Source organism: Gorilla gorilla, chromosome 9, assembly GCF_029281585.2.
Source record: "Gorilla gorilla gorilla isolate KB3781 chromosome 9, NHGRI_mGorGor1-v2.1_pri, whole genome shotgun sequence".
Classification (NCBI taxonomy): Eukaryota; Metazoa; Chordata; class Mammalia; order Primates; family Hominidae; genus Gorilla; species Gorilla gorilla.
Genome location: NC_073233.2, coordinates 69340746 through 69365031, shown reverse-complemented (window position 1 = coordinate 69365031; position 24286 = coordinate 69340746). Strand labels below are relative to the sequence as shown.

Genomic DNA, 24286 nt, shown 5'->3' with positions numbered 1-24286 from the left:
GAGCCGGATCCCCTGGCCGGACGAGCCCGGCCGTGGGGCTCGGCGGCCCTCCCCGCGGGGACTGCGAAGCGGGCGGGGCGCGGGGCGGCGGCCGTGCCCTCGGGGCGGCTTCGGGCGGCGGCGGGCGCGGGTGCAGTGCGGCGCGCGGCCGGCAGCGGGCGCAGGCGGTGGCTGTGGCTGCGGCGTTCGGCGGCTGGCGGGCGGCGCCGGCGGTGCCCCGGGCGCGCTCACACACACACATACACACGGCCTCGTACACACTCACACACGCTCCGGCGCGCACACGCGGCGCGCAGGCCGGAGGGAGGAGGCTCGGCGCTGTTCGGCGGCGGCGGCAGCGTGCTCCGCGGGCGGGCGGGAGGGCTGGCGGGCGGCCCCCGCTCCCCGGCTCCGCGGCTAGGTGCAGCCCGCTCGGCCCCCGCCCTCGGACCCGCCCCCGGGGGTCGCCCGGCCCCATGCCCAGCGGCGGCGGCGGAGCAGCGCGCGGCCGCGGGCGGCTCTGAGGAGCCCGGAGGGAACCGGCGACGAGGGGACCATGTACCGGGACCCGGAGGCGGCCAGCCCAGGTAAGCGCGGCCCCGGCGGGCTGGGGCGCCCCACACCGGCGGGCAGGACGGCGGCAGCGCCGGACGCCGTCTCGGAGCCCCAGCCTGGGGCTGTTGTCCTCCCGGAGCCGCACGGACTCCCCCAGGGGTCATCCCAGCCCCGGGGGCGCGGGATCGAGCGGCAGCGGCTCGGACCCCGGTCCCCCGCAGTCTGGACACTGCCAGGCTGGATGTCCGGCACCGGCTTCGCAGTGTCCCCACAAGGACCTCTCCCCCACCCCTCAACAGCCCAAGGACAACGTGTGTGGCGGAGCGAGGAGCCGCTGCTCCTGTGGGAGCCGGGCAGTGCCCTCAGAGGCACCCGCGGCTCCCCAGCACCGGTGCCCCGGGGGTGCCAGCGCTGGCGGACCCCAGGGCGAGGATCCCGGCAGCTCTTGGCCAAGGTTGCGGCCACAGGGGAGCGGAGTGGCATCGCAGTGCCAACTGTGAATTGAGAGGGTGCCAGGGGGCAAGTGGGAATCTGGTGCGGCAGCTGGGCAGGGAGGCTCTGGGGGGTGGGGAACTGCAGGGGCGTTGATGGGTGAGACGGGGGTGCCTGAAGGGAAAGAGAGCAGGGGCTCATGAGAATGGGGGTGCCAAGAGAATGTTCTCCTAGGTTTGGGGAGGGGGAAGCAAACAACCCCAAACTCTCTCCCGTCCTGGGGTGGGGGAGGGCGGAACTCCTTTGCCTTCTGCTTCGCCCGCCAGGGGAGTGGCCTGGGAGCCCACTGTCTGCTTGGTATCCTCTAAGCCAAAGCCGAAGAATCTTCCTGTCTTCCTCGGAAATTGCTCTGCCATTTCCTCCTTGGCTCCTGATGCCTCCTCACCCAATGCCCACCTGTAGGCAGGTCCCCTGCAGCTCCTGCCCAGGCTCCATCCCCGCTCCCACCTGGGGTGCTCCACCCAGTCCCAGCACCCCCAGTCTGCCAGTTCTGGCATCAGGGTCTGTTTCTGGGCTTCTCTCTGATGCTAAAAGCACGACTCCCCAGCCCAGGATGTGCTCCCAAACGAAGAGCCTCCAGGCTCCCTCCTGCCAGCCTCCTGGGGGCGGCGGTGCTGTGGGGAAGGAAGGGCTCTAAGACCCTGCACAGAAGGAGCCTGCAGCCCTGAGGCTCCTGAAGGCAGTCCAGTGGGTGCTGGCTTTGCCCACTGTTGCCCCAGCCCCACATTTGCTCTTTCCCCTCTAGGGGCAGCCTCAGCCTGTCCCTGCCTCCTGAGGAATCGGCTCCCACCCCCCATCAATTCTTTTCAGCCCAGTCGATATTGAGGACGACCCACTGGGCGCCAGACACTGCCCTCACTCAGCACTTGGATATGAGGGTGAGAGATTGAGTCTCCTTCTCTGGAACCTTGCGCCCTTCTCTGAATGTCCTCTAGGTGAGGGCTGAAGGGGCATTGCCTGTGGAGAGCCCTCCCCTCATCTGTCTGGACCTAGGTCACCTACCCTGGCATCTTCGTCGAAGAGGCCGCCGGCTTCCAGCCCATGGCCCGTGGCAGGAGTGTTCTCTTGCTCTGCTCACCTTCTTAGAAGCCAGTAGCTTAGTTCAGAAGCCAGCTCTGGGGTATCAGGATGGAAGGTAGGGAAGAAGTAAGGACACTGTCCATCCCCTCGCCCACCAGGCTGGCAGCCTCTCCTCTGTCCTGTTAGGCCACTGGCCTGGGGCTGTGCCCTCTCCCCTCTCCCTCCCTCCTCTTCCCTCCCATGCCTGGGCACCATGACATCACCACTCCTCCAAGCACCTCTGCCCTCACCACAGAGGCCAGCTTGACGTGCTTGGCATCTTCTAGGCAAAGGGTCTGGAGTCCAGTGCCATCCCTGGTGTGCTGGCAGCCCCCAACTCTTCCCTCACCCCCTCCTTGAATGGGCCTCTCTGGCTGCAGTTGGGACCTGTCTTGCCCACCCCAGTTGCAGCTGCAGGACCCACCAGTGCCTGTGGTAGGGCATCTGTGACTGGGAAAGGGGCTGGCCTGAGGCTGACTCCTCTCCGGTGTGGGCATTGGGCTGGGTGGGGTCAGACATAGGCTGCAGAGGGCACAGTCTGCCTTTGAGCCTAGTCATCTGGGGTCCTTGAGGAGTCAAAGCTCTCATTCTGGCCTCTGCCCTCTGGCATCCCTGCCCACCTTTGTAGGCCCTATAGTTCCAGGTCAGATTTCCCTTCCCCCCAGCTCCCCCAAGGCTCCCCAGACTCAGCTCCCCAAGCCAGGGCTCTGTGTCCCCCATTTCTGCCTCCCCATCTCCCCTTGGCTGGTACTGGTTGGGACTGAGATATGCAAATTGATTTATGTGTAACTCAGGCCACCCCTCCCCTCCCCTCTGGTCTCCCAGGGGCCAGTGCCTTTTATATCCTGATCCTCTCATCCCACTTTCAGGAACACCTGCGGCCCAATCCTTAAAAAAAAAAAAAATCTGTCCTCTCCTGCTCCCCTTTGCCTCATGCTGGTTCCAGAAGATCCCTGTGGTACTCCCTCCCTCATCCCACTTACTGTGCAGGTCCCTAAGGGCTCAGCTACTGCGAGGACCTTACCTGACAGGTGTGGTTCTCTCCCTACTTGGGCCCCAGGCCCCCAGGCCCTTGGTTCCCTGATCTATTGTGAATGAAGAAAGGGACTGTGGGAAATAATCGGAGTCCAATGAAGAACCCAGACCAGCCCCCTCCCATGCACACCCAGGCTCCAGCTCCACACTCTGTCCAGCCCCCTAGGCTCCACACTATGTCCCTAGGCCATACCTGCAGCCTCCCTTCTGCCCCCTCCCAGACTTCACGGCCTCTCCCTGCCCTCAGCCTTCACCCTCTGGTTCATCCTGAAGTCCCTGTTTCTCTCGGACTGCTTGTCCCCAGGCCAGGCAGGCCCCAGCAGGCCTGCAGGGGTCAGCGTTGCAGTGGGCAGGCAGGACAGCGGCAGGAAAAGAGAGAGGGAGGGAGAGGTGACCTTGCAGTGAGCTGGTAAGCAAGGCCAGAGAGGGAACCACTGGGACAGAGGTTAGGTCCTGAAGGCTGCCTGCCCTGCCCCCAGCCCTCTGTGAGCTTGTCCCTGGGAGTAGTAGTGCTCGAAGCCTTCTTTTGTCCCACGGGCTCTGTTCCCTACAGACACTCCACCAGGCAGGTCATGACTTGGGAGCATGCAGGGCAGGGGGCCTTGGCACAGCGGGCCTCTTCTCTCAAGGCGAAGGATCCACTAGATTGTCCAGGCCAACCCTCCAGTCACTGGGCACAAGTTAGGGGCAGAGGCTGATGGCGGGTGAGGGAGGTGCAGAAGTTAGGGGTGTGTCTGAAAGGGCAGATCAAGGGTATGCCCTGAGGAACACCTGGGTTAGAGGCCAGGGCTGGAGTGTGGGAAGGTCCAAGGAGGCCTGACTGTGTCCACCCATTTCACCAACAACCTCTCTCCTCCCACCTACCTCCCCAAAGCCTGCCCCATCGGCACATGCCCGGGCCTCCCTGGCCTGCATCCTGGGCTTGAGTTAGAGTCCGGACTGAAGATCGAATGATCTCCCCACAGGCCAGGACACAGTGGAGGACCTGAGGCTGGGCAAGTCTAAAACCCAGAGGGGGCGAGGATGATTTCAATGGGGCATGGGCCAGGGTAGCCAGTGCCCCCAAGCTGTTGTGTTACCATGGAGACAGGCCCCCTCCGTGGCCCTGGTTCACACTGTTCTGTGGCCTTGCAGGGAAGCTTGATCAACAAGCTGCCTGCTTGAGGGCTGGGGCATAGTGGGGAGGGAGATAGCACCAAAGCCCCTCCTCATACTGGGGAGGGGGTTAGAGCAGGCCGGATTGAGGTGGGAACATACAGGCCAGTAGGTGACAGGTAAGGGGACAGCTGGAAGGCAGGTCAATAGGTGGGTGCTGGGTGAGCAAAGACAGGCCCTGGGAAGCTGGGTTCTGCTCCTGGCTGACCCCAAGCTCAGGTTTAAGGGGCATTGAGGGCAACATGGAGTGCCAGTGGGGGCTGTCTGCTTGTTACACCCTCTAGCCCGGCCATTGCAGGATGTTGTGTGGAACAGGCAGAGGAGCCGTATATGGTTCCCTCCCCCTCCTGCCCCTCCTGAGTCCCCCCATCCCACTCACCACCCACCCCCTATTCTCTCACGGACTTTGAATCCTTATTGAATCTGATGGACCGTTTTCGTTTTCAATAACTGGTTCCCCCAGGGGAGTGAGGCCAAGAACAGCAGGGAGAAGAGCTGGGAGGGGTCACGTGGGGGCGGGAGGCCCAGTCCGGAGCTGATGACCCCCAGCTGGAGAATGAGTTGGCTTGATGGCTCCTCAGAGCACTGTGGCATCACAGGTGGGCATGGGCAGCCCTGTATAGAGCTGGTCCTCTGCTCCACAGACAGTGCCCCGCAGGTGGCATATGTGGCCGAGAGGTCAACTTTCTCTCGTCGGGGCAGTCACTGGTCTGGCCAGGTGCCGGCACCAGCCTGTGCCAGGCCCAGCCCGGGTGCCTGCCTGCCTTGCCAGGGAACCCCAGCTGGTGATGCCAGGTGAATTCTGCGAGTTCCGTGGGCATGGAGGTCCCTGACCTTCCAGGCAGCAGGGGCAGCCCTGCTGGGCCCTGTCCAACTAGTGTCTGCAGGGCAGGGCTTTGGTCTCACCCAGCAGAATTCCCCAAGGGCTGGAACAGAGTTGGCAGACAGCATGGGACCTGTGGAAGGGGCTGGACTGTGCCCAGAGCTTCGGCCTGGAATTCCAGGTCCAGTTGGTTGGAAGGCGGGCAGGTGCATCCGGCCTGCTCTGGGGAATCTCTGCAGCCTCCACCTGGAAGGACCCCTTGGGATAGAATGGACCAGGAGCTGAGGTATTGTGAGCTGGAACCCCTGCAAAGCTGCATGTTTGGGGAATTGGTATCTTCATGTGATTGAGCCCACGGGTGGAAGGGGAGGGCGGAGCCAGGGGGAGAGGCACTGTCTGTATGTGTACCTAGTGTGTGTGCGGGTGGCAGCTGGATGGCCATAATATCTGTGCTTATCGAAGTGCCAGGACCGCTGTAAACAGCAGCTAATGAGTGTATTTGTAGCGAGGCGCGTTGAGGTGCGTGGGGAGCTATGATGGAAAGCTTTAGGGGAGGGCTCCTCCCCAGGCCCTGTACCTGGCCAGGCAGGGCCTGTGTGCCAGGGACCCTGCCTACCCCCTGCCACACCCTCCCACCTGCTGGCATGGCCATGAAGGCCTCGTCTGCTCGGAGCAGGGCCTTACCTGGCTGTATGGCATACATGGGTGTGGACGGGGGTGATCATGGGAGCTTTCATGTATAAGATACAAGCATTTCCATGACGGTGTGGGGCTGTTAGTATGTGTGTATGTGTCTGGGTCAAACTGATCTCGCCTGTATGTTTGTGACTAGGTCTGGTCTGTGCGTGTGTGTATGCACTGCTTCCCCAGGCCCTAAGAGGAGGGCTGCCCATCATCTCTGTAGTGACCCTGGTAGTGACAAACCCTAATAGTGACAAAACCAAAGATGTTGGTAAAACAGGCATATGCTGCTGGCCCTGCTCCTTCGGTGTCCTTCCTGGAGTGCAGAAGGCTGGTGGCTTTCATGGCTGACTGAAAGAGAAAGGGGGGTGACTGTTCTGCCCATTGTAGGAGACAGGAGGGAGAGGTCTGAACTCTAGCCCCAGTGGGCTGCCATAGTTGCTGCTTGCATCAGAGACTGGGGAGAACCTGGGACCTAGAGAGCCCTCTGGTTCTAGAGCCCCCAGGAGCCCCAGGAATGAGAGAGGAACGGTGCCTACCTGTTAGTCCTAGCTGGTTGGTGGAGCATGCACCCTGCCACCAGCCAGGGCAGGGTGGCATGAGGGGTGGGAGGCAGAAGGGGCGCCTGCATGAGGCTCTGCATGAGGGGAGTGGAGAAGAGAGCATGCAGCTAATGTGTCCAATTAAATTACTTCAAACCCTGCCGCGGCAGCTGCTCCCGGCGGGGCCCAGGGTACAAATTGGATCCGTCTCATTACCATGGGGTGGTGTCAGCGGGGCCAGAGAGCGGCGGCCAGCATGGCTGGCACATAGCAGGCTCTCTCCTGCTCTGCCGGGCCTGGGCCCGGGAGGGCCCCCTCAAGCATTTGCTTGCTCCAGCACCCCTCAGAGGAAGTGCCCCGCGTCCAGATACTGGGACTCCCTGCACACCTCCTTGCCATCCCTGACCCCCATCCAAGGATGGGGGTCAGGGATGGCAGCCAAGGGACCCTTGGAAACACTTTCTCCAGGAATGGGGGTTTTGTGCTTTGCAGAGGGACCAGCTTAAGGAATGCCATCTCAGGTCACCAAACACATCCTGTGTCCTCCCCTGATAATAACAATAGCATGATAATAGCAAGCCTTGTGGAGCACTCAGTATGTGCTGAGCACTTTACATATGTGCCTCCAGGGACAGCTTGCTTGAGCTAGGGCTCTAGTGTCAAACAGCTATTGATTTGAATCCTGGCAGAGACACTTGCTGCTCTGTCTCTGGAGCAGGTCAGCCCACCTCTCTGGCCTTGGGTTTCCTCTTCTGTTAAATGGGTATGATGATGGTTCTTACCTCCCAGGTGGCTGGAAGATGAGGTGAGATAAGGCAGAAAAAGTATTTAGCAGAGAGCCAGCCCATAGTAAACACTCAGCCAGCGGTAGCTGTTCTCAACATTGTCCTGTACCAAGCAATTGATGTGTGGGATGAGGGTTCTGGATCCTCCAAGGAGAACATTCCTGCTACCTCCATGGTGGAGGAGTTGGGGAGGGCTTCATGGAGGCAGTGTCAGTTAGGTTACCATCAGAATAGCAGAGACATGTGTGCTCACTATGTGCCAGGTGCTGTTCTAAGCACATAACATGCGTTAGCCCCTCCATCCTCAGAACCACCTTGGGAAGTGCGAACTTGCAGTTAGAAGTAGGTCTGGGATTCCAGCCACGCCGCCAGACCTAAGGGTGTGAGCTTCAGATACAGGGCCTTGAGTCCTGAAGGAAGAATAAGAGCTTTGCCATGTGAGCGAGCAGAGGTGAGGCGGTCGGTGAGGTGGGGACAGCACATGCAATGGCTCAGATGTTCAAGGGATCTTGGCCAGTTGAGGCAGCAGGGAGTGCTTGAGCATGGCCAGAAGGGAGACCTTTGGGGCACAGTAGCAGGAAGTGAGGCTTGGGAAGGTAGGTTGGGCCAGATTATGAAGGAGTTGGCATTTTGAAATAGGAAAACTGAAATTCTTTTAAAAAGTAAGGCATGGAGTGCCATGAATGGCTTTTGAGCAGATCTCTATAAAGAACTTTGATAGCACGGTAGTGTGGAAGGTGGGAAGTCGGGAGGCAGGTGGGTAGATGGAGCTAGAATCTCAGCCATTAACATATCTGTCCCTACCTCTGCCAGGAGATCTGCAGTGTCCAGCCAGCCTGGACCCCTGCCCTTGGAAAGCTTGCAGCAGATTATAGGCAGTAAGGGGGTAGCCGGGTGCAGGTGGGCATGAATGAACACCCTGAGGGGGCTTCCCAGGTGCCTGGGGTATCAGAGAAAGCCTCCCTAGTGAGGGATATAGAGCCAAGATGGGCAGGCCCAGGGCCCTGTGGACACAGTCCTCTTGAGGATTTGTTCTGTACCCACATAACCCCCCCAGGCATCAGGGCCAGGCCCAGGAGGGGCCACACAGCTCCTGCTCCAGCTGCCAGGCCTGAGCTCCAGAGCCCCACCAAAGCCAACCTGTCTCCATGGCAACTAGGCGGGCCACCCCCCTCTCCATGCCCACGGCCACTGGCACAGGGACCCATTCACAGCGGGGCCTGGTTATGTCTTCCCACTTCCCTTGGGGGTCATCCCAAGGCAAACGCCCTCACACTGAGGCGCTGGCAGCACACATGCATGTTGGCATTTGGGTATGTGTGCACACATGATGTGTATGTGTGTGTGTCCTGCAGCAGGAAGCAGGGAGGTGGGGACCATCTGTGTTGACTACCCACCTTAGTTGGAAATTTGTTACCCCTGAGTGGGGGTCAGATGGGTGCCAAGGGCCCTGATGCCAGGATGAACTGTGGGCTCCTGTCTTGGAGATTGCAGTGAGAAAGCCAGCCCAGAGAAGGGGCAGCTAGGAGAAATGGAAGGTCAGGGGAAGCTGCAAGGGAGAGGCTCCCAGTGGTGCCTCGTGGGTCCACAGACCACCTTGTTCTTTCCATTCATCATGTTATGTCATCTTCACAGCAGTCTTGCAAGGGAGATATCCAATTCACTGCAGTGCAAATGAGGAAACGGAGACTCAGAGAGGTTGAGTGTCTTGCCCGGGTCACTCAGTAGAGCAGGAATAAGATTGCAAGTCGGCCTCACTCCAAAGCCTGGGTCTTAACCACTGGGCTACGTTGCCTGGTGCCTCCTTATCCTACTAGGCTCTAAGCCAGCCCGTCTCTCAGCCCGTCTCTCAGAAGGGAGCACTACGAGTTGGTACTGACTGCAGAGCTGGACTCAAAGGGTGTCCCAGTGCCTCTTCTAATTCTAGGGTATCCCCTAAAGCCTTTGTTCTTCCTGGAGTGGAGGGGAGTCTCCTTCCTACCCTGTCTCCATTCTCTCTACTGGCAAGGTGGAGGGATCCTCTCACTCATGGGGGAGGCTCTCAGGAGAAGGGGAGGAACCCCTCTCTCCCTCCTTGGCACCTGCCAGCCCTGGAGGAGCCTGATGAATTGTGTGCCCCCCCCAACCTCATTCCTCCCTCTCCAGCCCCCGCCTGGTTGGGGAGGTGCGAAGGGAGTGATTTCACAGCCTGTCAGCTGAGGCCTAAAAATACCCAGAACTCTAAGATGCTTGGGCAGGGGGAGGAGAGAGCAGGGACTGGGGATAGGGTGGTGAAGGGTGCAATGGTAACTTGGTCAGAGGAGCCCAGGTGGCAACACAGTCCTGCTCAGGAATGATGGGAGACCCTCTGTCCCCACAGTCCCCATCTGATCCCATATCTGGCAATGACAGAGAGGGCCAGTGTCTCAAGGGTCTTGAGAGCTCAGCTCTGGCACTCAGACCTAAGGGAGGGCTTAGTCTCAGATAGGAGCCGTTGTGGACCCCAGGCCCCCTGGAGCCTCCAGTTGATGCCTTTCTCTCCCTCTCCACCCCCAGGTTGGCTGGCATCTTTGGGCCGTGGGAGCCAGGCTGTGCTTGAGTCTGCTTCCTTCCTGGAGAAGGTGCCTGCTTCTGCTAGGGGAGAGGCGTGAGGAAGGCAGTGTGGATGGGGGTGCCGGCAGGTGCGGGATGTGACGTGCCAGCCACCCAGGCACTAGAAGGAAGCAGGGGAGAAGGGGTGTGGTGGCCCACGTCACTGCCACATGGCTGTGTGCTGCAGCATGGCACATGGCCCCCACAAGTCAACCACTGCTCAGAGACGGGAACACGTGTATATGTGTGTGTGTGCATGGACCTGCTAGAGTCGGCTTGTTCTGGTGCTGGGATGCTTGTGGACATATGTGACCCAGTCTGGCTACTTCAGGTAGAAATTGGGTGGAGGCACAGGAGTGGGTGTGGGAGCATGACCTAACACACCTCACTTCATGCAGATGCATGACTGTGTGTGTGCTTCCCATGTGGAAACACGATGGTAGGTGTGTCTGTGCAGAGGCACATGGGCACACATTGCTGGGGCGCCAAGCAGGGGCTGAGAGGGTTCTTAGGGAAAGAATGCAGAGTGGTGGCCAGGGCACAGGGGCTCTGGATCAAAAGTAATGAGGCTCAAATCCCAGATGTGCCTTGTGCTGACTTGCTTTGTGGCCTTGGGCAACTGACTTAACCTTTCAGTGCTTCATTTCCCACCTGTAAAATGGAGGGAATAATAGCACCGTCATGGGGCTGTTGGGAAATTCGATGAGTTAATATCTGTAAACCACCTAGAACTGTGCCTGTCACAGAGTTAGCACTATGTATGTAGTAGTTCTTCTTATCTGGTCCTACCCTTTGATGGTACAGGTGGGAACATGAAGGCCCAGAGAGGGACAGTGACCTGTCCAAAGTTACACAGTAAGTTAGTGGCTGAACCAAGACTAAAAACCAGACTCTAACGCCGTAAGACAGGGCTTGTTCAAGTCTTGGACCTCATGGATTGCAGTCCTACTGGAATTTGGGGCTTAGATTGTGCCAGGGCTGTTCTGGGACCTTGGGAACTCAGGGACCTGCACATCTTCAGATAATGTTGAGGGGTCTTCAGGGCAGTGGCCTCAAAATGACCAGTTGCATGAGTCAGAACCATGCCTCTGGCTAGCTGTGTGGACTTGGCCAGGTCACCCAACCCTCCTGAGTCTCAGTTTTTTCCCTATAATGGAATAATAGTGACACATACTTTTAGGGTTGTTGGGATCAAATGAGATCCTGCATGTAATGTCTTAAGTGGCTGGCACACTGTATCTAGTAAGTGTTCAGTAATGTTTGTTACAATTATAACCCTTGCAGAACCCTCTCACCCTGTGCTCCACAAACGTGAGTTCCTTTGGTTCCCTTCCAGCCCCTGGCCACCCTCACTCCCTTCTGCCTGCCACCCCACACTCCAGAGGGCTTTGATCAGGACTGACTTGCTGGCAGCCATGACTTGTCTTTGTCTCCTGTTGTTGCCCATTGCCCAGAAGGGAACAGGACCCACCAGTAGGACTTAGCCCCTGAGCCCTCTGCATCTGGCCTCATCACTCACTTGACCTTGGACAGGCACTGTTTCCTCTCTGTGCCTTGATCCTCCCTCTGAAAAGTGGAGAGGCTGGACACAGCCCCAGAAGCTCCTGGTCGTGTTGCTGTGTGGCTCAGGAGGGCCCCTGGCTCAGCCTACTCGAGGGGGTGGCAGGTTGGCAGGGAGGGAGGTCAGCTGGCTGCCCCGGGTGAGTGGAGCATCTGGGGCCTGAGCCGGCTGGTGGCCTGCCATCATGCCCGCCCGCACCTGTGGCTGCGTAGGAGGGTGTGCAGGCCCAGCTGGCTGGGCACTGACATTGGGGGAAGCTCAAGGACAATGACGTAGAGAAAGCCCTTCTTGGGGCTCTGGGAGCTGCCACTCCAAGCTGTCCTCCCCTGCTCTCCTCCCCCTTCTCCCTGGGGTTTTCCTTCAGCAATTCCTCCTTCCTCCCTGTGCTTCCTCTCCCCTTCCCCTTCCTGGAGTCTTCCAGTATCTCTCTCTCTGCCTCTGCCCCTTCTGTAATCTTGACCATTTTCTGGGGCACCTTCTCACTTCCTCTCTCTCCATAGAGGGGAGATTCCTACCCCTTCCTGTCTCTCTGGCTCCTGAGATTCCTCCTTTCTTCCTTCGATGTGTCCCTGTTTTTCTGGCTCCTCCTGGCTCCCTCTGCTACCCCAGAGCCCAGGTCTCTCTCACTTACTCTGCATGGGCATGTTCAGGCTCCTTCCAGCTTTTTGTCCCCTTGCTCTCTCCCACTTCAGAGTCCCTCCCTCCCCAGCATCCCTGACTCCCTTCTTTCAGTTCTGTGGAGCTCTTTGCTCCTCCATCAGCATCCCCTGCCCTGACAGAACCCTGACCCAGGCAGTTTCTGTGGCTGGAGCTGCTACCCAGTACCTCCACAACCCCCCTGCCCTCTATGGGTTGAGAAAAGGGTCAGTCCAGGGCCCAGGGACTGGCAGCCCTGCCTCCTAATTAGCAGGAGGTAATTGCCTGGAAAAAAAATTCATTTAGAATGAGACTCCGAGACTCCAAGTTAAAGCTGAGCCAACCAATGGACCCCGGGGAGTAGGAGTGGGGAAGCAGCCCAGGTCATGGCCTCAGGAAGCCCCTCAGGAGATGAAAGCCCCTAGGACTCCCTGCCTGGCTTGTCCCCAGCACCCCAGCCTTGGGGAAGTGGGAAGAGTACACTGGAATGGGTGTCCCACCGTCTTTGCCTGAGTTCTGGTTCCACAGCTCACTCTGTGACTTGGGGCAAGCCATTTATTCCTTGGAGCCATACTTTTCTCTCCTACAAAATCAGAACAGGGCCATCCCTGCCCACTTCACCCCTCAGGATCATGAAGGTCAATTCAGACAGTGGCTCTGAAAGCACTTGGCAGGCTGTAAAGTGCTACAGAGTTCAAGGTGTTACTCTCTTCCTTCACGTGGCTCTCAGCCGAGAGGTGAGGATGGTGGGGGGCTGGAGTGGTCTTGGAGAAACCTGAGGCATAGTGTGGCCTCTAGAACATGGAAGGATGATGAGGTAGATCCAGCTGAATGGCAAGAGTAAGGGCAGATGGATACACTCTCCCATGCCCGTCTCAGCACTCGCTGGCTGCACCAGCCTGAGCGGTCACCTCCGTTTCTGATCCTCACTTTCCTCATCTGTAGGAGGCTGAGCATGATGCTCCCTCCTGGGGAGGCAGGGTGGCTGGAAGGCTAAATGAGATCATGTTTGCACAGCTCTTAGCACAGTGCTTGGCATACAGTAAGTGCTCAATAAATGGTACATACCAGCTATGTCTACTGTAATTGAAGGCTATTATCTTGACTCCCTTGACTCCAGAGAAGCTGTGGTTTTGGGTGCTGTCTTTTCACGTGGTATTATTTGTTTTGCTTTTTGTTTTTGGAAGGGGGAGAATCTCTACAACCCAGTAAGGTTCGTATCAAGCAGCCCCTAGAAGCACCAATCAGATCTGCCTTTCAAAGAGCCCCACCTGTAGGGTGGGGGAACAGGAGTGGGCTGCAGTTATGGCATTCTCCCACAACCCCTCACTTTTTCCTGGGGCGGGTGTGGGCAAAGTTCTTGTTTGGGTGGGGGAGAAGTGTGGAGCCTCTGCCCTGGGGGAGGCCTTTGTGTTCATCTTGGCGGGACTGGCCCTGCCGCAGAGGAAAGGTTGGTGTTTGTTTAAACAAGCCTTCCCCACCCACCTTGGAGGAGGGAGCAGGAAGTTTTGCCTGCCCCAGGTCTGGCCAGCTGGGTTGAGGCTGCACTGTGACCCAGGCAGCCCCAAAGCGGCCAGGACGCAGTCAGACAGGCTGGAGTGTGCGGGTGTCGGGCAACGCCGCAAGCTCTGAGCGCCAGATTGCCCCGGGAGCGGTGAGGGGGCGGCGGGGGCCAGAGAACCGTCTGCCGCTGCTTCGCCGCCGGCCCAGGCCGCCGCTGGGGACCGTCTGTGCGCCCGCCGGGGTGCAGTGCCCGCGCCAGCCACCAGGAGGCAGTGCGGCGGGCCCCCGGGAGGGAATGGGGCGTGGTATTTACCACGTTCGCGGGGCGGCCCTTTTTGTCCTGAGTCAGGACTGGGGTCTTCAGCATCCGAGGACCTAACTCGAGGAAAGGGGGCTCTTGAGGTCGCTGGTTGCTGCCATAGCTTCAGCTGAGGGTTGATCAGGGAGGCATTGGCAGAGGAAGGCGGAATCACTATGCACAGTCTCTCGGATCCTGCTCGCTGGGAGCTGCGCAAAGGGCGACCTGGAAGAGGGCGCAGCCCCAGGACTGAGTTCTGTTTCAGCACCAAGGACAAGGAGCCGCGTGGCCGACAGCTGTTTCAGCACCTTGGACAGCTCTGGAGGGGCGGGGCTCTCAATGGCTCCATCCTAATATTTGCCGTGTAAATGATACCCCTGAATATGATAGAATGGCATCTCGTAGAGGGAATCTTAGACCCTGCATTCCAGCCAGGAGGCTTAGGACCAGAGAGTTGAGTGAGTAGCCTAAGGTCACACAACTGGAAGTGACAGAACAGGATTCAGATCCGCAGTGGTCTCTCTATCCATTTCTCCCGCCCCTGGATTCCCACTAGTTATCTCTGTCCTGAAACCTTTCTGGGAGCTTCACATTATCTTGCATCCCCAGGAGCCTTTGAGCTTGCAAAAATTAAATGCACTCCCCTCCCCAACCATAAGCCCTGGCCATGGATTTGAATCCCAGGATGGAAGATTTCTAGCCCTGGTGGCCTTCACGGCTCCAAGCCTCAGGTGGAAGGGCATTCGGGCAGGTGGCCCGTGAGGAAGCCTATGACTCGGGGAGATAAAGTTGAGGAGCTTTTAAGCATGAGGAGCTTTTAAGTGCTCTGAGATCCTCAAATGAAACATAGCATACAGTTCCAACCCCAGCTTCTTTGCAGCGTGTATTATTAATAACAATAAGATGCTGATTTAGGCCAAGGCACAACAATGCATTATTCATAGGAGTAACTAGTGGTCAAGGCCCACACTTAATCATCACACGTCCCTGATCCTGCCTCTGCTCCGCATTCCCGGTGAAGAGCCCCCTCCCCATTCTGAGCCCCTCCTTTCTTGGGCTCCTGCTGCTCTGACGGACGTGATCATTTTCACAGCTGCTCAGGTGGCTCATCAGCTTTGGGATCAAGGTGGGTGGGGAGGGTGTCAGGTTCCGAGCTAACTCCTGGCTAGCCACTCTGCAGCCTGGGCTCCCAGCTCAGAGCTGGCACCTGGCCCTTTCCATCCTGAATGGCTTTGGCCTTGATGACTTCTGGGCTTAGCAGCTTTCTGGGGTCTACAGATGGCCAGTCTCCCCTTCCTCCTCTTTTGAGGCTGAATACTGAAGCCAGATGCACCAGGCCTCCCTAGGCCAGGAATTGTGGAAGGTAGGGGTGGCTGTGGTGAGGTGAGGTGAGGGGGTCACTGAGCAGAAGATACCATCACCTCCATTAAATTCAATAATGCATGTGAAACCCTCGGTAAACCGTGGAACACTTTATAAACTGCTCTGCACTGTACAGATGTGAGCCACTATTACCAAGGCCATGTCTTGACTGGAAGAGACAGCAGAGGTAGGGAAGGCGTGGACAAGGTCCTCATAGCTCACCAGGTCTCGCTCTCTGATGAGGAGTAGGAGTGCTTGTGGATCCCGACATGTCCCCGTCCAATTTCTTGCCGGAACGGCTGCTGGCCCATCCAGATAATCCTTCATTCGCTGTTTACTCACTTGGCATCTCCTCTGAATTCTAAACCGTCTGCATCCAGCCGGCCTCTGCGGCCCCAGCCAGCGCACTCTCCCTAGCTCACTCACACATTATTTGTTTTTATTACAGTCAAGGTTGAGGAAGCTTGCTCGTGCTGAGCCCCTATTTTCAGCTACTTGTAACTTTCCAAAACAATTCCCCTTGGGCTTCCTCTTTTGCTAGCCTAGTTCCCACCCTGGGTGAAGCCCAAGGGGTTGTGGGCACCTCCAGGGCTTTCCAAAGGACACTCAGAGAATGTCCGGAGGGCATGGGGTGGGGGTAGGTCCAAGGCCCAGCTTTTCTGGGAAATAGGTGCTGGGTGTTCTCCCTTCCTTATTCTTTTTTCCTTCTCGCCTATCTCAATTTGTTTTTCCTCTTGCAAGAGAAGAGCTGGCCCTGTTCCCCAGGTGGGTGGCCTGGAAGGGAGAGTCTTACAGTGGAAAGAGGTCAGGAAATTCTGCAAGATGGCAAGACCTGGAGCTTTGCCTGGTTGTCTGGGGTGCAGGGTTTAGCTCACTGGCTTTCTCTTCCTTTATCCCCAACTCTGCCTGTTTCTGGCTTTCTTGTGTGTTTTGGGTTGAGGGGAGGGAGGGAAGCAGGATAGGCACCAAAAATGTCCCCCTTTCCATGCCCAGATCACCCTGGAGCTGGTAAGCTCTGCCCACTTGTAAATGCCTGCCATCTTCCCCCATTTCCATCTGCTCAGCATGCGCATGGAGGGTGCTTCCTATGGAAACCTGTGACTCCAGCTTTCACTGTTTCCCACCTTGAACGTCATCGGGAGCCACCAAAAGATGGGGGTGGGGAAGTGCTGGGGCTTGACGTGTATTGCAGAATCAGGTGGGAGGAGGCAAGCTCAGGATGGGGACGTGCTGGCAGATGTAGCCCCAACCACCCCCAGCAGCACTCTGCTTTATCTCCGGAGTAGTGGTTGCACCCTGATCAGTACCAGAGACAGAGCCCTGGGCAAGTCCCTGGGACACCCCATTGTCCTCCTCTTCCCACTCCTAGACTGTCCAGTGCCAGATACCCAACCCCCAACCTGTCCTGGGACCCTGAGGCCAGCTGAGACTCTATCTATTGAGGGTGCTTCTCTGAGGCCAATGCCTGGGCCAGTGGATGGGGGAAGGAGCCCCAGAAAAGGTGTGTGTGTCAGAGGAGTCTCTGAAGTACCTGGGGTAATTTGGGCATGGCTCTAACTGGTAAAATTCTTGGGAGAGTGGGAGCCCTTTCCCTAACTGTTGTTTGTGTCCACTCAGGTTCTTTCTTCTTTTCTGTCTATTCTCAGAGTGTCTTATTTCAAGGCATGGCTCCCCTAGGGTGGAACAAGAGTAAGAGTCACAGGGTTTGAGGTCTTACAGACCTCCAGTCTAATCCTGGCTTTACTTCTCTTCTGCTGCGTGTTCCTAGGCAAGCATTTAACCCTCCTGAGCCTCAGTTTCCTTCTTTGTAAAATGGGCATAAGAGTATTTACCCTCAGAGGGGTGCTGAAGTCTGCAGACATGATTCAATGCCAAGCATACATTCGTTACTGTAATGAAAGACACTTGGGAAGAAGAGCAGTGGCCTGGGACCTGTCAATGCCTGTGAGAGCCTCCAGGAGCAGAAGCAGTCTAGGTTGGGAGGGCTTGTGGGTGATGGAACAACTCTGGAAGGGCTGGGTGTGGGGAGTGTGCATGTCACCATCTGAGAGTGTGAGCACACATGCACACATGAATTCTGGGGGAAAGAGCCTATAGGCACAGATTCCCAGCATGTCCAGCAGCTTCTCTGTACCTTGACCTAGGCTACAGGCTGTGGGAGACCCTGAGCAATTGGGAGACAGGATATTATCCTGTTGCCCCTGCTTGTGGGGGTCAGGTCTATCCCCAAGAAAAGGGGGTTGACAAATGGATCCATTAATTCAAGTTTGGAGAAGGAAGAGACTGCTATGAGTGCCTGTCATTGGGGAGGGCTTCTTGGGGGAGGTGGGCTTATCTGAGACCTTGAATGATTTCATGAATTTGTTTAGCAATTACTTCTCCAACCTTTCCTGTGTACCAGACTTTGGTCTTCAAAGCTGAGTGATCTGGGGGTCTCAATCCTCTAGGTGCTCCCAGTTGGGGAAGGACACAGAAAGAGCTAATTATTAACCCAAAATAGTTAATTGTCATAGTTACTAGGGAGGCAGAAAGGATTGTAGGAGGGGAGACCATCTTTGTCTAGTTGCCTTGAAGATAGAGAAGGAAAGGCATTCCAGGAAGAAGGAACAGCCTAGGCAAAGCATCATAGGTGTGACAAGGGTTGGCCTGCTTGTGGGAAAGAGGAAAGTGTGGCCAGGTTGTACAGTCTAGCACATTATAGAATGCCATCACATTCATCAGCTCAAAGGGAGGCCACTGTGGCCGGGAAGGAAAGGATGGGCTCAAGCACCTATTATTCCCCATGCCTTAGTTTCTTCCCCTGTGAAATGGAGATAATAATGGTCCGAGGTTGTGGAGATGGTGCATGTAAACTTCATGGCGCAGTATCTGCCACATTGTGTGCACTCAACTAATGTTAGCTATTATTTGATGGTGACCTCTCCAGCAGGGGAGGTTAGGGGTCATGATCATCATTTGAAGGTAAAGTGTTCAGGCCCAGCATGGGCCTTGCCCTGGGTAACGTAGTTGGCCAGGGGCAGGGCTGGGGCGTAAACCCAGGTCATCTGCCTCCAAGTCTACAATATATCCCACTGCTCTGCCTCAGAAGGACAGACAGAATCTGAGTAGACAAGTGACGGCAAATTCATGGGGAGAGAATTCCAGGCTAGAGGAAATGTGTGAATGCCTAGAGCTCATGAATGGCGGAGCTGGCTGGGCATCTGCTTGTGGCCATGGCCATGGGTGTGTGTGCATGGGTGTCTGTGCCAGGGTAAGTCTCTGTGGCTTGTGTCTGTGGCCTGTGTGCATGTGCCCACTGCTCCCGCGGCCCCCCTCCCGTTCCCCTCTGGGCAGCTGGTGAGCTTGCCCTCAGAAAGCCATTCCCTCTCCTGCAGCTCCCCAGGGCATCCCAGCAGCCAGCAGCCCTGTTTGATTCTGTTCATCCATAAATCATGGCTTGCTGAGGAGATGAGAAGGAGTTGGGAGTCGGGGCTGAGCCCTGGTAAGGGACCGGATTGGGTCGGCAGTTCACACCTGAGGCCCAGCCTGGCTTCCAGCTGTCACCCCTGAGCCCATGTCCCCATGCCTTAGCCCTCCCTCTTCCATACTGTAGGTGCTCACTGATGCTTGCTTTGGTCAAGCCCTGCAGGTCCTGGGAGGGTTCAGGGGTGCACAAAATTGAGTAATATGTGACCTCTGACCTCTGCCATCCTGTGGAGAAAACTAGAGTGTATCCAATCCAGTATTTCATTCAACACCATTGAGTGCCAACTACGTGCCCCAGATATCTCTAATCCAGGGCACGATGTGATAATGCTATGATAATAGCTAGCATTTAGTGCCTACTTATTCCATGTCAGGCACTGTGCTGAGTGCATTGTACATGCTAATTCCTTTAAACCTCACCATAGTCCTATGAGACTATACTATTATCAGCCCTCATTTACAGATGGGGAAACCAAGGCACACAGAGATTAGGTTACATGGCTTGGAAGAATCAGAGCCAGAATTTGGGCCTGAGCAATCTGACTTCAGAGGCCTGGCACTAATCACTATTCTCTAAAAGAAGGATGTAGGCCCAGTATGCTGGGAACTCAGAGGCAGGAGAAATTAATTCCCACTGGGCAGACTAAGGGGGGCTTCCTGGAGGAGGTCTTTTCATCTGGGCCTAAAAAAATCAGGAGTTTGTCAGGCAAAGTTGAGCATGGGGAAAGAACAGAAGGGGTCCTAGTGTGTGTGTGTGTGTGTGCGTGCGCGTGTGTGTGTGTGTGCATATGTGTGTGCGTGTGTGTGTGTGCATGCGCGCACACAAGCTTGTAAAAGAGAGCTCTCAACTCATCACTGCAGCCTCTCCCATCTCATCACTGCAGCCTCTCCCATCTCTTCTCTTCCATCTTATTTGGGTGACAAATGAGATAACATATACAAGCACTGAACATTCAACAAATATTTGCTGAGCACCCCCCGTGTGTCAGACGCCGAGCTCGTCATAGAGGATACTGGAGTGACCAAAGCAGATACAGCCCCTTTCTTTGTGGACCCTGTAGTGTGGCATATAGTAGGTGCTTAATAAATAGTAGCACCTATTATTATCTTTGTTCCTGGAGGCCTGGGATTCTTCCTCCTTCATTCTTTCAATAAGCATTTATTGAGCACCTATTAAATGCTCCACCGTTGGTGCTGGGAATACAGTGGTGAACAAGAGACCAAGCCCTGCCCAGATGCTAGAAGGGAAGGCTGTGCATGGACATCTTGTCCACCCTCAGAGGCAGGCCGCTTCCTGGGGTACACAGACCTTACCCTGAGATCTCCTTGGGGGGTGGCCTGGCCAGGAGCATAGGCTGTGCCCACAGGACCCAGCAAAGCACACAGGACTCAGTTAGACCCTTCATCCTGAGCTCTAGTCAGCTGATATGCCTACCACAGGCCTGGGTAGAGGGGCAGCAGCCTGCCCCAGCTCATACCTCACTCCCAAGACATCCCGGCATTGGACCTAGGAGGTCTGGCTCTGCCTAGCTCCTGGTTCACCCTGCCTTCCAGGTTTCCTGATGTTGCCTGTCTGCCCTTGTCTATGCTGTGCCTTACCTGCCGGGACCTAGGATGTCTCCTCTGCCTCAGGATAGGTTGTGGCACTCAGCCCTGTCAAAAGGCTGACTAGGGCTCCAAATTTTCTTTCCCCCAGTGTTAATATGCTGACAGTAAGGGGACTTGAAACCATGCATGTCATCTGAGGAGGGGTTAGAGGGCTGGGGTGGCTTTGCCTGGAGAAGACTTGAAGGGGACGTTAGAACTGTCGGCAAGGATTTGGAGGCCTGTCATGTGGTAGAGGCAGCCAGCTCGTTCCTGGCAGCTCCGGAGGGCAGGCTCAGGACCAGCAGGCAAAGTTCTAGGGAGACAGATTCGGCTCTGCGAGAGGTACAGCAGCCCTCCCTAACAATGCCCGTCCAGGAAGGACCTGCTTCCTGCCTTCTGCTCCCTGCAGAAGCTCCCTGTCACCAACAGGGCTGCCCATGGGCTTTGTGCATCCCTGGGGCCTGACTTCATGACTTTCAAGGTCCCTTCCAGCTGGAGACACAGTGACTCCATATGCAGGGAATGGTTCACTCTGGCTGGTAGGCGAGAACATGCTTGCACCCCTTGATGGCGACATCCCCCTTAGGATCTCCTTAGGATGTCGGCATGCTGGCCGAGGACATCATGTCACTATTATTCACAACATCAATGCAATTTGCAGTGGCAAGTGTTTGTTTCACCCTGCCTTTGAGGGCTGTCCGAGGGAGGCTGAAGGGTCTGGGGAATCTGTGGGGGCCGTACCAACTGCCTGGAAGATGACAGCAGTCACCCACACTGTAGGGGACCCTGGGGCCACTCATCCAGAAGAGTTCAACTTTCCTTAGCAACACAACCCCTTCTCCAAATGGAATATTCTGCAAAAGCTCAAGAACACAGACAGGAACAGTGCTACTGTGGCTGAAGAGGGCTTGAGGGATCACAGCCTTATCTGCTCAGCCTCCACTCCCCAGAGCCCCAGAGAGACTCCAGGCAACCCTAGGGGTTCCAAAGACTACCTCTTGAAAACTAACCACGTACCTCTAGTTGGTGTGATGTCAAAGCAAAGAGTATAGAATCTGAGCCGGATTGCCTGAGTTCAAACCCTGGCTTTCAACTTGGACATGGTATTTGACCCCTCTGTTCCTCAGTTTCCCCATCTGTAAAATGGGGACAACTCATAATGCTTATCTCTGTTGTCGTTGTGACTGCATGTGGAGCACCTGGAATACCTGGCTTGTCCTCTGAGTGGGGAAGGGTCAGGGTCAGCTCTTCCACAGATGAAGGCACTGATATCCAAGAGTCGAGTGTCTTGCTGGCCACATGGCTGGTTAGCAGCTGGACTAGGGTCTCAGCCTAGTTCTCCTAGACCCCAAACCTAGGGCTCATTCTGCTGTGCCCACAGAATGCTAATTGCTTAAGATGGGTGTTCTGTTGGGTTTCTGGGGACCTTTCAGAGTGTGCCCACTGGACTCTGGGATCAACAGGCTTCTGTCCCTAGGGACTCTCTGACCTGCAGCAGGGGTTGAGGATTGGTTTTTGAGAAGGATCTTGTTTGACAAAAAAGGAGGGAGCTCCAGGAAGGTGACCTTTTGGAGAATTCCCAATGGCAAAGAGGTATATGGGGGAGGGGGGAATGTGGAGAGGGCATCAGAGCAGAGGAGCCCACCTGGAGTGTGGCTGTGACCTCCAGCTGCTTCCTACTGTAGCTACCAGATCATGAGCTTGTGAAACACCCCTCTGATCCCATCCTTCCTCTGCTCAAAAGCCTACCATGGCTCCCGTGGTCTACAGAACAAAACAAGCCCCTCAGCTGGATAGACAAGCCCCTTCCCCATCAGGCCCTCCTTTCCTTCCAGGCTGGTCTCCCTGAATTCACTCCCCATACCCTAAGTCCGGCTCCTCACGCCATGTGCCTGACACTTTTCCCACCTCCTTGCCTTTCCCTCTGCCTGGAATATCCTACTTTCGCCTCACTTCCATCTTCAGACTACGCCAAACACCACCTCCTCAGGGTGGCCTTCCCAGATAGCTCCCTAGTCCCACAAGATTGATAAAGTCCTCATTTGTGCTCCCAGGGTCCTTTGTTTATGCCTGTGATAAAACAAACACCAACAACCATACTAATACTACCCATCTATTGAGTGCTAACAGCAACCCCGTGGGAGACACTGAGTGGTTAATACACTTGTCCAAAGTCACACAGCTGTTAAGAGGCAGAGGTGGGGCTGGGCGCAGTGGCTCATGCCTGTAATCCTAGCACTTTGGGAGGCCGAGGTGGATGGATCACCTGAGGTCAGGAGTTCAAGACCAGCCTGGCCAATGTGGTAAAATCCCATATCTACTAAAAATACAAAAAATTAGCCGGGTGTGGTGTTGGGTGCCTGTTATCCCAGCTATTCGGGAGGCTGAGGCAGGAGAATTGCTTGAACCATGGAGGTAGAGGTTGCAGTGAACCAAGATCACGCCACTGCACTCCAGCCTGGGTGAAAAGAGCAGAGCTCCGTCTCAACAAAAAAGAGGCAGAGGTGGTACTCACACTTGGGTCTTTTTTCTCAGGTCTTTTGGAGTCTGGGGCCCCTGGCTGGGTGTCCTGCTGTTTGATGGTTCTGGGGCACCTAGCATGCTAGGAGATAACTTAATTCTAACCTGTCTTCCCCACTGGAGTGGTAGTTCCTTGTGGGCAGGGCCTGTTCCCCAACAAACACACACCCTCATAATTTATATATATATATGTGTGTGTGTGTGTGTATATATATGTGTGTGTGTATATGTATGTGTGTGTGTGTGTGTGTGTGTGTGTGTATATTTTTTTTTTTGAGACAGAGTCTTGCTCTGTTGCCCAGGCTAGAGTGCTGTGGTGCAATCCCAGCTCACTAAAACCTCCGCCCCCCTCCAACCCCCATGCCAGAGTTCAAGCCAAGCAATTCTCATGCCTCAGCCTCCCAAGTAGCTGGGAGTACAGGCACACATCACCATGCCCAGCTAATTTTTTGTATTTTTAGTAGAGATGGGGTTTTGCCATGTTGGCCTCGAATTCCTGACCTTAAGTGATCTGCCTGCCTCTGGCTCCCAAAATGCTGGGATTACAGGCATGAGCCACCATATCCACTCATAATATATTCTTAATAGATAGTTGCCGAGGAAAGCTCAGCGTAAGAATGGCGTTTACTTTATTTCAAAGTGAGTTAAACAAAGGAAAGTGTGGGCTCATCTGCTTTCAGCCCACACAGCTCCCCTAGCCCTTCCAGTGGGGCTGGGCAGGTTCCATGGGGAGAGCTGGGAAACAGATCTCATTTCCAGAAAGCGCCTTTGCCCATCCCTTCCCTGGAGGCCTGGCCATGGGCCGTGGGGCTGTGGTGGAGTGCCCTGCTCCTATTCTCCCTTGGAAACTTGGAGATCAAAGTCCTAGTTCTCCCATTTGGCCTGAGAACTTTGACAAATGTGGCCCCTCCAGCCTTGCAGAGCTGTGCTCCTCAGCCCAGGAGAGGGAGGGGCAGGACCTTGGTGATTGCAGGTTGTCCAGGTCAGAGCTCCTGGGTGCCGTGGCCCCTGAGGTTGAAAGTGAACTGGGTGCAGGGGCTTCCGGGGGGTTGAGGCTGCAGACTTGGTACAGGAGGAGGCTGAATTTGCCTGGCAGGTGGACAGGTGGGAGCCTCACAAGTGTGGTCTTTCCCCACAACTAGGAGGCTCAGGAAGTCAGGAAGGGAGAGGTGGGGCCCAAAGAGTGTTCTAGTAGAGCAGGTAGAGAAAGGGCTGCCCAGGGTGCTGGAGTGGAGGAGGGAGGGAGCCCAGAGGCCCCTGAGAGCTGATGAGAGTCATCCCTGAGGGTGACTGCTGGGCCCTCCTCCACCAGGCTCCATGGCCAAGCAAGAGAGACTGGGAGAGGAAGAAAGGCAGAAGCTAAAACCGCAGGAACCAGAACCAGACAGATACCGTCAACTCTTAATTACCATGATCACTGGCACCAAAAAGCCCACGCAGGCTCCTCTGTAAATAAACAGCATCTCCTTGGCTTTAGGATGCATCCCAGCACACACAACAGATTGATAGCGCATGTGTGATCTATGCAGGTCTCCACTCATTGCCCCACATGAGAATTTGTCCTCAAAGTTTTTGCCTTCCTTACATTTGGTTTGGGCTAATGTTTACAGTCACCCATGAGGAGGGCGGGGGAGGAGGTCTGATCTGCGTTTACAGAGGAAGAAACCAAGTGCTTCT

The 24286-nt window shown here is 56.1% G+C and overlaps 1 protein-coding gene across 8 annotated transcripts in view; it reads left to right on the top strand.

Moving 5' to 3' along the window:
• Positions 1-266: 266 nt before the first annotated feature.
• Positions 267-24286, top strand: part of SYT7 (synaptotagmin 7) — a 65733-nt gene continuing 41713 nt past the window's right edge. For 5 of the 8 annotated variants that reach the window (XM_004051314.5, XM_004051315.5, XM_055354276.2 and 2 more), the window contains exon 1: positions 279-566. In XM_004051314.5, coding sequence (XP_004051362.1) covers positions 536-566 — 31 coding nt within the window. In that variant the 5' untranslated portion in view covers positions 279-535. Of the gene's footprint in view, positions 567-24286 lie in introns of all 8 variants that reach the window. The other 3 variants (XM_055354275.2, XM_019037130.4, XM_019037131.4) reach the window with 3 other exon arrangements.